The 17,858-nt window shown below is 37.9% G+C and overlaps 1 protein-coding gene across 14 annotated transcripts in view; it reads left to right on the top strand.

Moving 5' to 3' along the window:
• CCDC158 (coiled-coil domain containing 158) overlaps positions 1-17,858 on the top strand; it is an 83,180-nt gene that overhangs the window by 53,839 nt on the left and 11,483 nt on the right. For 10 of the 14 annotated variants that reach the window (XM_059887788.1, XM_059887791.1, XM_059887790.1 and 7 more), the window contains 3 exons: positions 9,776-9,933; positions 14,572-14,631; positions 17,776-17,843. In XM_059887788.1, the coding sequence (XP_059743771.1) occupies positions 9,776-9,933; positions 14,572-14,631; positions 17,776-17,843 (286 nt within the window). The remainder of the gene's footprint in view (positions 1-9,775; positions 9,934-14,571; positions 14,632-17,775; positions 17,844-17,858) is intronic. The other 4 variants (XM_015471691.3, XM_010806244.4, XM_010806246.4 and 1 more) reach the window with 1 other exon arrangement.

Here is a 17,858-nt window from a genome sequence, read left to right as displayed (position 1 = left end):
GTAATTATTAATAGAACTGCTGTCAACATCCACGTGCAGTTTTTTGTGTACATATGTTTTAAACTTCATTGGGCAAATACAGATAGCATGATTGCTGGGTCATATGGTAAGAATCTGTTTAGTTTCGTAAGAAATTACCAAACTGTCTTCCAGGGCGGTTGTACCATTTTACACTCCCACCAGCAGCGAGTGAGAGTCCCTCTAGTTCCACAGCCTCACCCGCATTTGGCGGGGATTGTATAATGCAGCGGTTTCCTGTGAAAGGGTGCATTCATTCATTACGTGTTTTAAAACCTTGCATGTCTGAAAATACCTTTGTTCTTCATTTATATCTGATTGATACACAAAATGCTGCTGCTCTTGTACTGTTTTGATTCCAGGGCCTGTGTATGTGACCTGTTTGTTTCTCAAAGCTTTTGGAGTCCTTTCTTCATCCCTAGTATTCATTTCTGGGTGATCTCTGCCGGGGGTCTTCTTCCCTTCACTGTATAGGCGCTCTTATGTTCTTTCCTCTCAGAAATTTTCTTGTATTATTTATTTGATAACTTTTCTCCCTCCAGTTTTACAGTTCTTTCTGGAATTCCTGTTAAGTCACCTATTAGGCCTCCTGGATTTAGTCTCCAATCTTCTTTAATTTTGGCTTTCAATTTCTATCTCCTCGTATTTTATTCCCAACTTCTGGGAAGACTCCTTAACTCCGTCTTCCAAATACCTATTGAATTTTTTTTTCTGAATATAACTTTTTTTTAATTTCCAGGAGACTTTTTTGTTTTTTAAATCTGCTCTTTATATAGTTTTATGTTCTTTAGTGGATTCAGCGGTACTTTCTCATTTCCATTTAAAGCTATTAATTTCAGTTTTTCAGTAATCTCTTGTGTTACCTGAATTATTGCTGTTTGTTCAAATTTATTTTTTTCTGTTTGTTTTGATGTCTGTCTTTCATGTTGGAGCTTTCCTTCACTGTTTGCTAATCACTAGCTGTCCATTCATATTTAAAATTGAGGCCCTAAAAAACTAATTAAAAGCACTCGGTAAGGTTCGCAGGATTTGTCAACTAGTAGATGGTTAGGCAATGGCACCCCACTCCAGTACTCTTGCCTGGAAAATCCCATGGACAGAGGAGCCTGGTAGGCTGCAGTCCATGGGGTCGCTAAGAGTCGGGACACGACTGAGCAACTTCACTTTCACTTTTCACTTTCCTGCATTGGAGAAGGCAATGGCAACCCACTCCAGTGTTCTTGCCTGGAGAATCCCAGGGACGGGGGAGCCTGGTGGGCTGCCATCTATGGGGTCGCACAGAGTCGGACACGACTGAAGGGACTTAGCAGCAGCAACAGCAGCAGATAGTTAGGTATTAATTTTTAACTAAGGGACCCAAAAACTATCTTACTTTTTTCTTGGTCCTGTCAATCCCACTACAGAGAGAATCTCTTACTACTGACTTGTTGATACAAATCTGTTTGCCAGTGTTGTGAAGAGCTGAGTGGGACAGGGAGCCTGGGGTACATGTGTATCTATATAGTCTTATTTATTATGCTTATATTTTCAGTTTGCAGCCTTACTTCTGCCATGCCAGATGTCCTCTTAGAGTTTAAATTCCTTTGGTCCAACCTCACCCAGTGATTAAGCCTCTAATTTTATTTAGAGGAAAAGAATGAATTCTTACCCAACCACATGGGGAGAACATCTGGTATTCTCAAAGCTTCTGCCGTAAGCTTTTAGCCAGTCCTCCCGTTTTTGCTGCCCTGTGCCTTCCCCTGACCTTCAGAAGTGCACGAGGCCTCCATTACTCGAATCTTTCTTGCTGGTATACTCTGATGCAGAGCAGTCCTCTGTTTCTTGGCTACTTCTGTGCAGGTCCTTAATGTTTTAGCTTCTTTGTTCCACTGCATTAGCTGTGAATTACCCATTTGCTTTTCATCTCCCCAGATTTTATCATCATTACTCATCTAATATTATCTCTCTTTTCCTCTTTGTCCTTGTTAATTTCTTTAGTGTTATATTAGTGACACTAAATGGAATAAATGCCAAGTCTAACGTTTCAAAGTACAACAAAAGTAGAATATCACTGCGTGAATTGTTCTGCATTGCCCCTTTATTTCATTTCATTTTAGTCTTCTTGTACCATGAATCTAACAATAGTCATTATTTACTGAACACCAGGCACTGTACGATATTCTTTCTATACATTATATAATTTATTCCTCACAACTACCCACATGAGGTAAGTGCTGTTATTATAACAATTTCTCAGAGAAAGAAACTAAGGCTTGGAGAAGCTAAATGAGTTGTACAGAGTTCACACTCCAAAAATACAGTTGTGCCGAAACTTAACCAAGATGGCCCGAGTCTAGAATTTGTCTTCTTAATTAGTTTGCTGTACTGATTATGTACACCACACAGTTGAATGCTATTTATAAAAAAATAATTAGATGATGCTGTAAATAAATACTTTACCTGAACTAATTGTGTATTTCATTAGGTCCTTGTGACTGAGGATTATACCATTTCAGGGGTCCAAAAACATTAAAAATTATCCAGTTGATTGCCCTAGTGTTATTAATAATAGAAGAGAAAATGGTAGAATTGGAAAAAAATTTTTTTTTTAATCTGATTGATCCAAGCTCAGAAACCAAGAACATGTGTGTATATATGTGTATGTACATACATACATGGAGAAGGCAGTGGCACCCCACTCCAGTACTCTTGCCTGGAAAATCCCATGGACGGAGGAGCCTGGTAAGCTGCAGTCCATGGGGTTGCTAAGAGTCGGACACGACTGAGCGACTTCACTTTTCACTTTCATGCATTGGAGAAGGAAATGGCACCCCACTCCAGTGTTCTTGCCTGGAGAATCCCAGGGACGGGGGAGCCTGGTGGGCTGCCGTCTTTGGGGTCGCACAGAGTCAGACACGACTGAAGTGACTTAGCAGTAGCACATACATACATACACAGATACACACACATAATTGGTAGCCTGACACAGAAGCATTCTAGATTAAAGTTTTAGATAAACATTATTTTAGCATTTAATATAGAATAATTCCAGGATAATATAATTTATTTATATATCAGATTCCATACACATGCACTGTAATTTGTGCTAGCTGTGCTTGATCTATGATGTGAGCAAGATTTTCAGAAAGACTTTATATAACTTTGGTTTCCTATTCACCCATTTTTAATATACAATATAAATAATATATTTATATTCTAAATAGTATATTCATATTCCATTTTTATTACAATCTTCTGACAGGAATATAAGTATTATAGGAGATGGATTTGGTCAGGCATTCTTAAAATAGAATAGTCTGATTCAAACTGAATGAGATCAAGCTTTTATTTTTAGCTTTTTCATTTATCTTCTATCTTTGGAGAGTGGAGATAGAATGTGTTGAGAAGCACACACTCTCCTAGACATTACTTATCTTAAGTTATAACTCATGTTTGCCTGTAATGGACTCAAGGCCATTAGAGAGAACAGTATTTAGAGAAAATGGAGGTGCATTTGAGCTATAATTTGCAATTTATTTTTGAAACAAGTCTGACATAAGACAATTTCAGAGTCAAAATGTAATAGGAAGCTAATCAAATCACAAAATAAACCTTAAGTTTAACAATAACAGTATAAGCTCATATTCATCCCTTGAAATCAAAAAGCTTATATAAGTTTTAACCTGAAAATATATGTCCCCTAGAAATAGCCTTAATGTATATCCTAAGGGTCAAGGGATTGAAGTGAGGGAGAGCAAGATTCTTTGATGGGTTCCAGTAACCTCATGAAGAACTTGTAAGTAGCTGTTTCTTTATCAGCCAGACAAGATAGTCATAACCAGCCATACATAACCAGCCACTCATATGTAAAGAATGTTTTTAAATCATTCATTTCCTAGCTATTTTCTAATTTTTTAAGTGTATTCATGTTATAAATCAAAATTTGTTCCATATGAATTAAACAATAAAGTATTAAAAATAAACTTTTTAATGAAAAGTATTACAAGTGAAAGCATTATAAGATTTACAGACATGAAAAGGAATAATTGACTATTTTGAGTAAATGAAGCTTAAATCAGAAGCCACCATAAACTAAAATGGAATCACAAACTAGAAAAATATTTCTAGCAAACAAAGGGTTAATATAAAATATAAAGAGTTTTTACATACCTGGAAAAAGATAGCATATATTCTAAAAGAAAAATATAGAAAGGACATGTATATAGTCCAAAAGAAATGCATATAGTCCATAAACATGAAAAATGTTCAAGCTTATTTATAATCAGCTAATAATTATTACATATTAAAGCTAAAACAAACAACTTTGTGTATAGAATGGTCAAATGGCAATGGGAAGCGTATGGTATAACGGCCACTTTCCTGTCACACCTTACTGATAAACATGTAAATTGATATGACTTTATGTTGTCACTTTTACTTCCAAAGTTCACGATTTCTTTTTGTTTTAAAATTAATAGACTTTTTTTAGAGTGGTTTTAGCCTTACAGAAAACTGAGCAGAAAATAGAGAGTTCCCATAGATTCTCTTTGCTGTCCTCCTCTCTCCCCCCAGCTTCCTCTATTACCAGCATGTTGCATTCATGTGGTACATTTGTTATAATTGTTAAACCAATATTGACACATTGTTATTAACTAAAGTCTATAATTTTCATTGGGGTTCACTTCTTATATTGTGGGGCTTCCCTGAGGGCTCAGTGGGTAAAGAACCTACCTGCAATGCGGGTGACACAGCAGACATGAGTTTGATTGCTGGGTCGGGAAGATCCCCTGGAGTAGGAAATGGCTACCCACTCCAGTATTCTTGCCTGAAAAATCCTATGGACAGAGGAGCCTGGCAGGCCAGAGTCCAAAGGAGAGCAAAGAGTCAGACACTACTGAACATCACGTGCTCCTCATATTGTACATTTTGTGCATTTAGACATATGTATGATGATTACATTATCATGTATTACTTGTATTACATTACATGTATTGCATGTCTTACAATACATGTAATACATTACATGTCTTACAATACATGTAATGCATTACATGTATTACATTACAGTATTATACAGAATAGTTTAACTGTTCAAAAAATGCCCTGTGCTTCACCTTTTCATCTGTTGTTCCCTTCCCCCGAACCCCTGGCAACCAGTGATCTTTTTACTGTCTTCATATTTTTGTCTTTTCCAGAATGTCGTATAACCAGAGTCATCTAGTGATAGTCTTTTCAGATTGGCTTCTTTCACTTAGCAATATGCTTGCAAGATTTTTTCGTATCTTTTCATCCTTTAATAGTTAATTTCTTTTTTTACTGAATAATATTTCATAGTATGGATGTACCACAGTTTATCCAGTCACTTATTAAAGGATATCTTGATTGCTACCAAGTTTTGGCAAGTTATGAATAAACCTGCTATAACATCAATGTGCAGGTTTTGCATAGACGTAAGTTTTCACCTCTGTTAGGTGAACGCTACAGAGCATGGTTGCTGCATTTTATAGTATGAGCATGTTTAGTTTTGGAAGAAACCACCAAACTGTCTTTCAAAGTGGCTGTACCATTCTGCAGTCTCACCAGCAGTGAACGAGAGTTCCTGTTGCTCCCCATCCTTGTCAACATTTGGTGTTGTCAGTGTTCGGATTTTAGCCTAGATAATAGGAGTGTAGTGTGATATCTTATAGTTTTAATTTGAAATTCCTTAATGAAATATGATGTTGAGCATATTTTCATATGCTTATTTGCCTTCTACATATTTTTATAGTGAGATGTCTATTCCACATGTTTGCCTATTTTTTAATGGATGTTTAAAATTTTTTCCTACTGTTGAGTTTTAAGAGGTTCTTTTTGGAGGTATATTTTAGCTACCAGTCTTTTGTCACTTATGTGTTTTGAAAAGATTTTCTGTCAGTCTGTGATTTTTGTTTCCATTTTTTTTAAACTATCTTTTTGCAAGGAAAAGTTTTTAAGATTAAAAAGTCCAACTTACTGATGCTTTTCTTTCATGGATCATGCTTTTAATTTGTGTCTAAAAAGTCATCATGAATCCCAAAGTCATCTAAATTTTCTCCTGTATTATCCTCTAGAGTTTTATAGTCTGGAATTTTACATTTAGGTCCATGATTCACTCTGAGTTAATTTTTGTGACAAATATAAGGTCTGCATCTAGATTCATTTTTGTAATGCATGTGAATGGCCAGTTGTTCCAGTACCATTTGTTGAAAATACTGCCTTTTCTCTACTGAAATACTTTTGCTCCTTTGTTGAAGACCAGTTGACTATATTTGTATGGGACTGTTCCTGGGATCTTTATTTTATTCTGTCCCATCAGTCTATTTGTCTATTCTTTTACCAGTACTGCATTCTTATTACAGTAAATCTTGAACCTGGGAAATGGCAGTTCTCCAACTTTGTTCACCTTCACTGTTGTCTTTCCTATTCTGAGGTTTTGGCCTTCCCATATACGCTTTAGAATCAGTTTGTCAGTATATCAAGGGGAGCATCGTAGCTAGACTGCACAGCTAACTCTGATGACATCTTCTTCGTGACTGTGTCCTGGTACTAACACACTATATACATTGTCATGTTAACCTTTCTGGTTACTCTAAATCTGTAAATATGAAACATATAAGATACTTCATGTGTTTTTATGCTAAGGGGAGAAGGAAGTGGAAACCAGCCTTTTTTGAGTACTTACTATGCATACATTAAGTACTTCTGATTCCTTATGCCATCCTTATAAAATAAGAGTTATTTTCCCCATTTTTACAGATTAGGAAATGGAGACTAAAAGAAGCATTTCCCTTGTTATAATGAAATAAACTTTATGAATTTGTTTGTAGGTTATTACACTGATAATTTATAATAAGTGTCATGGGCTTAAATTTTTTAATAACAAAGCTTATTAAGTAAACTTCCTAGTGGGCAGAAGATATGAAGGTCCAGGTGTTATATTGAGATTTCAAGGTTAGAACTGAAGTGACTGAATATTGCAATAAGATAAGTCTTCTGAAGTTTTATTCCACATCAGATATGAGGTCCACCAGGGCTAGGACAAGAACAAAGCCTGTGTTTGGTGAAACTGGATCTGTTTATAAGCAACAAATGCTTTTATTCATGATTAAGAAACTGGTTCAGCATATACAGTATATGGGAAGTCTCTGTACCTTCTACTCATTTTTGCTGTGAACCTAAAACTTCTCTAAAAGTAAAAGCTATTAAAAATGGTTCACATCTTTGTATATTTTAAATCAATGAAATAAAATTTAATGGAATCTTAATTTATGAAACTCTGAACTCATCATGGTAATTTCTCAGTAAGATGACCATCAGTAAACTGGTAGAATCATACTTACCACACATTCAGTTAGTTAGAACTCTTGACATCTTCAACTGGATATTTTATGTGGTTTATCAGTGGAAATAGGAAGGGAAGGACAATGTGAGGGTTATACCAGTAGCATCAACACTTGATTGGCATGGACCCTAGAAAAGTAAAGCCTAAAGAACAAAAATTTTGCAGTGTTTATCCTTCAACAACCTGTATGTCTGGCAGGTGTCACTCTACCTTGGGTCAGACACTTCTGGCTAAAATTCCTTTATGATGCTTTAGCCATGAGTATCCTCCAGCTAAGTCCACCTGCTCACCAGGGCAACCTCTGATTATTATTCGGTTTTCTCTCTTTTTGTGCCTATTGGGAACATCTGTGCTTCTTTTTATATTATAAATATTCATTGAGGAACACTAGCTACCTGAAAAATCTTTTAATATTATTCCCCAACTAACATAGTTTGCGGAGAAGGCAATGGCAACCCACTCCAGTTCTCTTGCCTGGAAAATCCCATGGATGGAGGAGCCTGGTGGGCTGCAGTCCATGGGGTCACTAAGAGTCCGGACACGACTGAGCGACTTCACTTTTACTTTTCACTTTCATGCATTGGAGAAGGAAATGGCAACCCACTCCAGTGTTCTTGCCTGGAGAATCCCAGGAATGGGGGAGCCTGGTGGGCTGCCATCTATGGGGTCGCACAGAGTTGGACACGAGTGAAGCAACTTAGCAGCAGCAGCAGCAGCAACATAGTTTGAAAATGTTAAATGTCTCTTTCCTCATCAGTAAAGTGGTGGCAGGGGGGTAGATTCACTCATTGCTAGAGGGTCCCTTACTTCTAAAATTCTATAGCTTTATAAAATTAGTTCATCCCTTAACAAATTATTGAAATTATTTTACCTGGATATAGTTATAAATATTTAATGGCATGGTAAGATGTCCATACCATATTGTTAAAGTTAAAAAAAATTGTTAATGATTTCACTATGTTGTAAAAAAGGAAAAGGAGATTAACATATATAATACAGTGTTATTAACTAAAGTACAGATTTTGTTCAAATTTCACAAAATTTTATGCTAGTATCCATTATTTGTTTTTATATCTTATTCAAGATTCCACATCGTATTTAGTTGCATTGAGTAGCTTCAGCTATATGCAACAAATTCTGGTAAATTCTCTTTTCATCTTTTTTCTGTTACAAATATTTTCTAATTTTCCTTGTTACAGCTTCTTAGATACACCCATCATTTAAAAGTGGATATTTAATTTCCACATGCACAGGGTTTTAAAAATATCCTTGATATTAATTTCTCATTTAAATGCTTTCTTCTCTGTAATTACCTTCTGTGTTTTTTCAGTCCTCTAACTTTATTGAGAGTAATAAAGGCTCAATCAGTGGCTTTATTAAAGAGCTAAATCAAAAGATCTCTCTTGGCTAAACCAAAGATCTCTCTTGGTAAATGTCACATTGCACTTGAAAATATGTGGGTTATTTTCAAATACCTTTTGATATTGATTTCTAACCATAATTCCACAGTGATAAGAGAACAGACTCTATAGTTCCAATACCTTTAGACCATGAAATTTTTCCACCTTGTTTTATGTCCCTGGATATGTTCCAGTGCCTCCTAGTTTATAGTCTATGGGAACTTAAATAGAATTTGTATTCTAAATAGATGTGTATAGTTTAATCCTGTATAGTTTAGTTTATATATGCTGCTAAGTCACTTCAGTCGTGTCCGACTCTGTGCGACCCCATAGATGGCAGCCCACCAGGCTCCCCTGTCCCTGGGATTCTCCAGGCAAGAACACTGGAGTGGGTTGCCATTTCCTTCTCCAATGCATGAAAGTGAAAAGTGAAAGTGAAGTCGCTCAGTCCTGTCTGACTTCTAGCGACCCCATGGACTGCAGCCTACCAGGCTCCTCTGCCCGTGGGATTTTCCAGGCAAGAGTACTGGAGTGGGGTGCCATTGCCTTCTCAATAGTTTATATATACATATGTATAAATAGGCATGTACATGCATGCTAAGTCACTTCAGTTGTGTCTGACTCTTTGTGACGCTATGAACTGTAGCCTGCCAGGCTCCTCTGTCCATGGGATTCTCCAGGCAAGAATACTGAAGTGGGTTGCCATGCTGTCCTCCAGGGGATCTTCCTGACTCGGGAATTGAACCTGCAGCTCTTAAGTCTCTTGCATTGGCAGGCAGGTTCTTTACCACTAGCACCACCTGGGAAGCCCGTAAGTAGGTATATGCATATATGAATTAGATATAGCACTGTGTTGATTGGATATTATTGATTTATCTCTGAGTAGTAAGATTACAGGTTTTTTATTTCCTCTTTTTCTTCTCCATAATTTACCAGTTGAATTAATTTTATAATAGGAAATGGCATTCAAATCTGAAAAAAACAAAGTGTCCTTGTCTTGTGAATTGTTTTAATTCAGCACTCTATGAAACCTAACGCAAAGGAAGATCCAACGAGGGACTTGAAACAGCTTCTCCAGGAGTTGAGAAGTGTGATCAACGAGGAGCCAGCCGTGCCTCTGGGCAAGAGCGAAGAAGACGGGAGAGCACCATCTCTGGGGGTCTCCTTTGTGGCTGTGTAAGACTGAATGTGCTTCAGAGTGGGAAAGTGTCCCTCAACAGTGGTTGGCCATCACGTTGTCTACGTGGGAGGTGGAGGTTACATTAACTTTGAGGGGTATGGGGACATTACCAGGAAAAATGATATGAAAGTAGAGGAGTTAGCAGAAGTAAAACTACTTGATATCGAGAGAATATATTATTTGTTCTATTCAGAAATTAGGGCGAAATGTGACCCAAAGTTACATTCATACAGTAATTTATAGTTCCCAGCAAATTTCACATCCATATTCTTACTTGATTATCACAGCAACTGTTTGAGACAAGACAGAGCAGGATTTATTTATCCCATTTTAAAAATAAGAAAACCACAAGTTCCAAAAGGTTGACTTACTTACAGCCACGTATGGTGGAGCTAAAACTTGAACCCCGAGAACTGCGTACTCCTCAAATATAAACTAATTGGAAAGCTTTGGCTCTCTAGGCATCCATGCCAGTGACTTAAATTAATATGAAGTCAGATCCAAAAAGTGATTCAACCAGTCTACCAGCCACTGACTGCATGTACTTACAGAAATCAAATAGTGTTTTAAAATTTTAATGTATGCTATTATTAAATTAACTTAGAGGATTTTAGCACACTATATATACTATATTATTAGCATTACACCATTAATTATATGTTGTTAGTATTATAACAACCCACTTTTGTAACCTTTGTTTCTTGGTTATATAGCAAATATCTCAAAATCATACTCTATGACATAATGCTTATATGTAAACAATCTCCAGTTTCTTTAAGATATTCAGGTAGTGTTTATTAACTTGAGGTAGCAAAATATTAATTGGATTTGTCTGTTTTACTAATAATATTTGTTAATAGTTCAGTTCAGTTCAGTCGCTCAGTCGTGTCCGACTCTTTGCGACCCCATAAATCACAGCACGCCAGGCCTCCCTGTCCATCACCAACTCCCAGAGTTCATTCAGACTCACATCCATCAAGTCAGTGATGCCATCCAGCCATCTCATCCTCTGTCGTCCCCTTCTCCTCCTGCCCCCAATCCCTCCCAGCATCAGAGTCTTTTTCAATGAGTCAACTCTTCGCATGAGGTGGCCAAAGTACTGGAGTTTCAGCTTTAGCATCAGTCCTTCCAAAGAAATCCCAGGGCTGATCTCCTTCAGAATGGACTGGTTGGATCTCCTTGCAGTCCAAGGGACTCTCAAGAGTCTTCTCCAACACCACAGTTCAAAAGCATCAATTCTTGGATGCTCAGCCTTCTTCACAGTCCAACTATCATATCCATACATGACCACAGGAAAAACCATAGCCTTGACTAGATGGACCATTGTTGGCAAAATAATGTCTCTGCTTTTGAATATGCTATCTAGGTTGGTCATAACTTTCCTTCCAAGGAGTAAGCGTCTTTTAATTTCATGGCTGCAGTCACCATCTGTAGTGATTTTGGAGCCCCCAAAAATAAAGTCTGACACTGTTTCCACTGTTTCCCCATCTATTTCCCATGAAGTGATGGGACCAGATGCCATGATCTTCATTTTCTGAATGTTGAGCTTTAAGCCAACTTTTTCACTCTCCACTTTCACTTTCATTAAGAGGCTTTTGAGTTCCTCTTCACTTGCTGCCATAAGGGTGGTGTCATCTGCATATCTGAGGTTATTGATATTTCTCCCGGCAATCTTGATTCCAGCTTGTGCTTCTTCCAGTCCAGTGTTTCTCATCATGTACTCTGCATAGAAGTTAAATAAGCAGGGTGACAATATACAGCCTTGACGTACTCCTTTTCCTATTTGGAACCAGTCTGTTGTTCCATGTCCAGTTCTAACTGTTGCTTCCTGACCTGCATACAGATTTCTCAAGAGGCAGGTCAGATAGTCTGATATTGCCATCTCTTGAAGAATTTTCCACAGTTTATTGTGATCCACATCCTCAAAGGCTTTGGCATAGTCAATAAAGCAGAAATAGATGTTTTTCTGGAACTCTCTTGCTTTTTCCATGATCCAGTGGATGTTGGCAATTTGATTTCTGGTTCCTCTGCCTTTTCTAAAACCAGCTTTAACATCAGGAAGTTCACAGTTCACGTATTGCTGAAGCCTGGCTTGGAGAATTTTGAGCATGACTTTAGTAGCGTGTGAGATGAGTGATAGTAGTAAAATATTAGTGATTGTCTGGATACCTAACATAACATTGCATTCTCTGAATCACGCCAGAAACATCCCCTTGTCACTCTATCCAAGAACACTTATATGTGCAGAATACTTTTTTTAAAAAGTTCTCATGCATTTTACTTATTTTTTTCGATTTTTAAATTGAAGTATAGTTGGTTTACAATGTTGTTTTAATTTCTGCTGTATCGCAAAGTGATTTACTTATAGATCCACGTACATTCTGTTTTAAATATTCTTTTCCATTATGGTCTATCATGGGATATTGAATATAGGTGTCTATGCTCTACAGTAGGGCCTTGTTGATTATGTATTTTGTGTATAAAGGCTTACGTCTGCTAACCCCAAACTCCCACTCCTTCCCTTTTCCACTCTCCTTCTCCCTTGGCAACCAGCAGCCTGTTCTCTGTGTCCATCATTCTGTCCCTGTTTCATAGATAGGTCAGTCTGTGTCATAGTTTAGATTACAGATACAGGTGATATCACGTGGTATTTGTCTTTCTCTTTCTGACTTGTTTCACTTAGTATCATCATCTCTGGTTGCATCCGTGTTGCTGCAGATGGCATTACTTTGTTCTTTTGCTGACTAGTATTCCACTGTATGTATGTACCACGTCTTCTTTATCCATTTGTCTGTCAAAGGACAGTTAAGTTGTTGCCATATCTTGGCTATTATGGATAGCAGAGCACTTTGGTTGTTGTCATAATTCTATAATATGCTTTCACTGGGGCAGTATTTATTAAGCTCATTTGACCAATGATTACATTGACATAGATTGAGTTGCCGCCTCCTAGGAGACAAAGAGACAAAGTTAGAAGTAAACAAAGTAAACATTAGAGCCCCTGGCTTCCAGAACTAATCGTTCCACAAGATTACCATGACTTCCCTGATCAAATTCCATCACTTCAACCACTACAGATGTGCTTGACTATATTGGACTCTGTTGAACATGAATATATTTGGCCCCTGCCTTTAGATAATTTATGTTAATTTGCTGTAATTCTACAAATGACCTTGTCACCAAAGCCTAAACTCAGCCTAGAGCTTTTAAAGGTTCAGGAACAAAAGCATTTCTAGGTTGACAAACTCCATGGGTAGCCCTTTGCAAAACTTGATTGGAGACCTAAAATCTACTCTTGTGCATTAAAGAAGAGTTAAATACATATGAGCAATTGATTCTAAAAATACATGGAATCTGGAAATTATTCTTTGTATAATTAACTGAGGGTTATATTTATCTATAGAAAGATGATAGAGTAAGAGATTGCATTACTGAATCAAGCCTGAGATTAGTGATATGCCATAGGTAAGAGGAATCTGAGATTCTGAATCTTATTAATTGCCTAAGAATTGTACATGTGACCAGATAATTGGGGAAGTCTGGATAGTTTAGATGGGAATTGATGGAAAGCCTTAATAGAGTTTAACTGAAACAAAAAAGGATTTTAGTGAAATAGACTAAAGTAACTTACTTTCTAGAAGTCAACTTAATAGGCTTTTCTTTTTTTTTTTTTTGCTGCTGTTTACCCAGATGAAGATATTTCTGTGGTATGCCATTCCAAAAATGGAATACTTTTCCTACAGTTACAATAGCTTACATAACTTTCGAGAAGAAGGTGGTCTCAAAGGAAGTTGCAACAGCCTCAATATAGGGTTATAAGAACCTTACTGAAAACAGTCCTATTTTTATCAATAATCTAATAGCTGAATGTTTAAATGAAACCATTAAAAAGAGCATTAAAAAGAGAGATTACATCCATAACCCCTAAACAAAAACAATTTCTGAGAACTGTCTTTAGCCAAAAAGGAGAAAAGCTACTCTTAGTTTGTTACTCAGTCAGACACAGAAGGCATTGCCTGCAGGTCTTCAGTCGGAGAAGGCAATGGCACCCCACTCCAGTACTCTTGCCTGGAAAATCCCATGGACGGAGGAGCCTGGTAGGCTGCAGTCCATGGGGTCGAGAAGAGTCGGACACGACTGAGAGACTTCACTTTCACTTTTCACTTTCATGCATTGGAGAAGGAAATGGCAACGCACTCCAGTGTTCTTGCCTGGAGAATCCCAGGAATGGGGGAGCCTGGTGGGCTGCCGTCTGTGGGGTCGCACGGAGTCGGACACGACTGAAGCGACTTAGCAGCAGCAGCAGGTCTTCAGTAGCTCCCAGCATCTTCTGCATTCAACACATGGTTCTCAGACTGATACTGAAGTATCTCCCTAGCTGGTCACCAGCCTGCTTTCCTCCTGTACTGAGCTCTGGCCAAAATGGACTGCTTCTGATTCCCAGAGGGGTCCATGTCCTTCTGTCTTCAAGCTTCTCTCCATACATTCTCTCCACTGGGAAGAGCGAGCACCCCAATCTCACTGTTTTGAATCTGCATCTGTCTAAAAGCAGTATTCAGAGGAACAATTTGGTTTGATCACTAAGTTAAAATAACATCACATAGTCTTTAACTTCTCCCACCCTCTGCCAACAGAAGCAACAACTCATTAAGGGAATCCACTGAAGGCAGCAAATCAAGTGAAACTTTTAGCAGGTAAGAAACCATCTGACCAGCCCCTGACTTTCAAAATGTCCCCTTTACTACTATTTTTCATTCATTCATTCATTAGAATATCGTTCACTGCCTGTGATGTGCCGAGTTCTGTGCTAGGCCCATGGGATGTAACGGCAGGTGAGACACACATGGGCCCTGTCCTCAAGTTGCTTATAGTCGTAGGGTCTATTTATTGACTGACTGCCAGGAAAAACTTTTATCTTTCTATTCTTACTGCTTATGAAAAAATAGCGATATTAGAGTCCTGTTTATATCATAGAATATGAAAATGAATTCTAATGTTTAAATTCCAGTTAGGCAAAGAAAGGCCTATTCATTACTGTATCTTTCAGTTCAGTTCAGTTCAGTTCCGTCGCTCAGTCGTGTCCGACTCTTTGCGACCCCATGAATCACAGCACGCCAGGCCTCCTTGTCCATCACCAACTCCCAGAATTCACTCATACTCACGTCCATCGAGTCAGTGATGCCATCCAGCTATCTCACCCTCTGTCGTCCCCTTCTTCTCCTGCCCCCAATCCCTCCCAGCATCAGAGTCTTTTCCAATGCGTCAACTCTTCACATGAGGTGGCCAAAGTCCTGGAGTTTCAGCTTTAGCATCATTCCTTCCAAAGAAATCCCAGGGCTGATCTCCCTCAGAATGGACTGGTTGGATCTCCTTGCAGTCCAAGGGACTCTCAAGAGTCTTCTCCAACACCACAGTTCAAAAGCATCAATTCTTGGACGCTCAGCCTTCTTCACAGTCCAACTCTCACATCCATACGTGACCACTGGAAAAACCATAGCCTTGACTAGACGGACCTTTGTTGGCAAAGTAATGTCTCTGCTTTTGAATATGCTATCTAGGTTGGTCATAACTTTCCTTCCTTAAGGACACTTAAAAGTGTCTTTTAATTTCATGGCTGCAGTCACCATCTGCAGTGATTTTGGACCAAGCATTTTGCCTGCTTTTCTGTAAATATTTGTTTGTGAATGAATTAAAGCAGATAGTTTCTTACTGTCCCTACTGTTTGATCAATATTCAGTGAACTTGAATCTTTATAAATACAGCTTTCTCTTAGCCTAAAAGAAACAAGTTTTGATTGTCTTCTAACCTAGGTGTGTAACATTACACTCACTCATCCTGTTAATAATATCTGCAGCCATCTATTATCTGGGTGTTTTTGACTTATCTCATTTAGTCTGTCTAATCATATCTATGATATAGGCATTATTATCCCCATATATAGGTTAGAAATGAAGACGCAGCTTGCCCAGCAATTTACCAAGGTCATACAGCTTGTAAATAAAGGAACCAGAATTGAACTCAGTTCTAGCCTGCTTCTGAGCTCAGGCTTATAACCACTCCTGGTTCTGCTTCTGGGTACCTGGACAATCAGGATGTTGGCAAGGTTACACTCCTTTTAGAAGCCCTTGAGATTAATGCATTCCCTTCCCTTTCTCTTTTAGAGCTTCTGGGCCTCTAGCGCTTTGTTCTTTGCACTCTTTGCCTTGTGGCTCACAGCCTCTGGCATGGCATCCTCAAGTCTTCTGCTGGGATTGTCACATCACCCTCTCTCTTCTGTGTGAAATCTCCCCCCTGCCTTCCTCCTGTAAAGAGATTTGTGATGCCATTTAGATAATGTAGGTGTGTCTCCACATACTCCAGGACAGTCTCCCCATCTTAAGACCCTTGATGTAATCACATCTGCAGTCTCTAGTGCCATGTAAGGTAACATTCATAGGCTGTTGGTATTTGGACAGATATATTTGACAATCATTATTCATCCCACCACACTGCTTTTATTTTATTTTATTTTTCCACACTGCTTTTAAAGCCACTTTACCACTCTCATGTACCTTTGTGGTAGCCCTTACTGTGTTCAGTGTGGATGTCTTAAATCTCTAGTCTCTTGTAAGTTCCAATCACTTCTGTGAATGAGTTTCAAATTGCTCTGCCTGAAGCACACCTCAGACTATGGTCCCAGCGCCAAGACCTTCAAAGGCTCCCCATTGCCTAGTGCAGCAAGAACAGACTCCTTACCCTGATAATGAAGACTGTACAACACAGCCGTGACCTTTTTCCCAAGGCTTTTCTCCTAATATTCTCAAACATTTTGGTCTCAGAACAGACACCTTGCCCTGATAATGAAGACTACACAATACAGCCATGACTTTTTCTAAGGCTTTCCTCCTAATATTCTCAAACTTTTTGGTCTCAGGACCCCTTTGCACTCACAAATATCACTGAGGATTCCAAAGAGCTTTTGTTTACATAGATCATTTCTATTTTTAGTATTGGAAAATAAAATTAAATTTTAATTAAAAAAAATTAAAACAATTTGATACTTAAAGATAAGCAAAGTAAGTATATTACAGGTTTCTATAATAAAATAGTTTATTATGAAAAATAACTTTTCAAACAAAAAATCATTAAGAAGACTTCATTTTACAGTTAATGCGTGGCTTAATAAAAGGTAGCTATATTCTCATACCTGCCTCTGCATTTTTCTGGTATGATATCAGATATCATGGAGGCTCTGGGAAACTCCACTGTATACTTATGAGAGACTAAGAGTTAAAAAGAAAATAATATCTTAGTATTCTAATAAAATTAGTGTTGACCTCACAAACCCCCTTTTCAAGGGCACCACTTTGAGAACTGCTGTCATAATATTTTCAAACTGGTATCCAACCCACAGAGAACTTTGTGGTTTAGTTCAACTTACTGATTTAAATAGGTCTGATAGTTTTGTAAAGTGACACTTATTATTACCAAGAGAGGTTAGTTTTTTCCTTGGTTTTTAAATTTTAAATGAGTCATTAAGAGTGCATCTCTTAGAATACATGAGAGAAATACTGGGTTTTATACATATTATTATAAAAAAGAATTTTGCAACCAAGATTATATGTTATTACATTTTCATTCTGAAAAATGTTCATAGGCACTGAATACATAAGGATGACATAACTCTGGTTCTCCCTCATAGGGTAGTTTAGGACTTCTGCAGTTTAGGGTCATGGCTACCATCTTGGGTTTATACATTAAGCCATCACTTTTGCCTTCACCAGTTTGTTCTTGTTGATAAATCTTGGCACTGAATTTGAAAATGGAATGTTTTTGCATGACCATCCTTATGTTTCCAGAGAGCCAGTCACGTTACACGTAGCAGAGTTGGAAGATCCGCCTGGTTGCTTTGTATTCCCATCTGCAGGTGAGTTTTTAATGA

The sequence above is a fragment of the Bos taurus genome, chromosome 6 (assembly GCF_002263795.3).
Source record: "Bos taurus isolate L1 Dominette 01449 registration number 42190680 breed Hereford chromosome 6, ARS-UCD2.0, whole genome shotgun sequence".
Taxonomy (NCBI): Eukaryota; Metazoa; Chordata; class Mammalia; order Artiodactyla; family Bovidae; genus Bos; species Bos taurus.
Note: the sequence above shows the minus strand (reverse complement) of the source record. Positions and strands in the feature narration are given on the sequence as shown.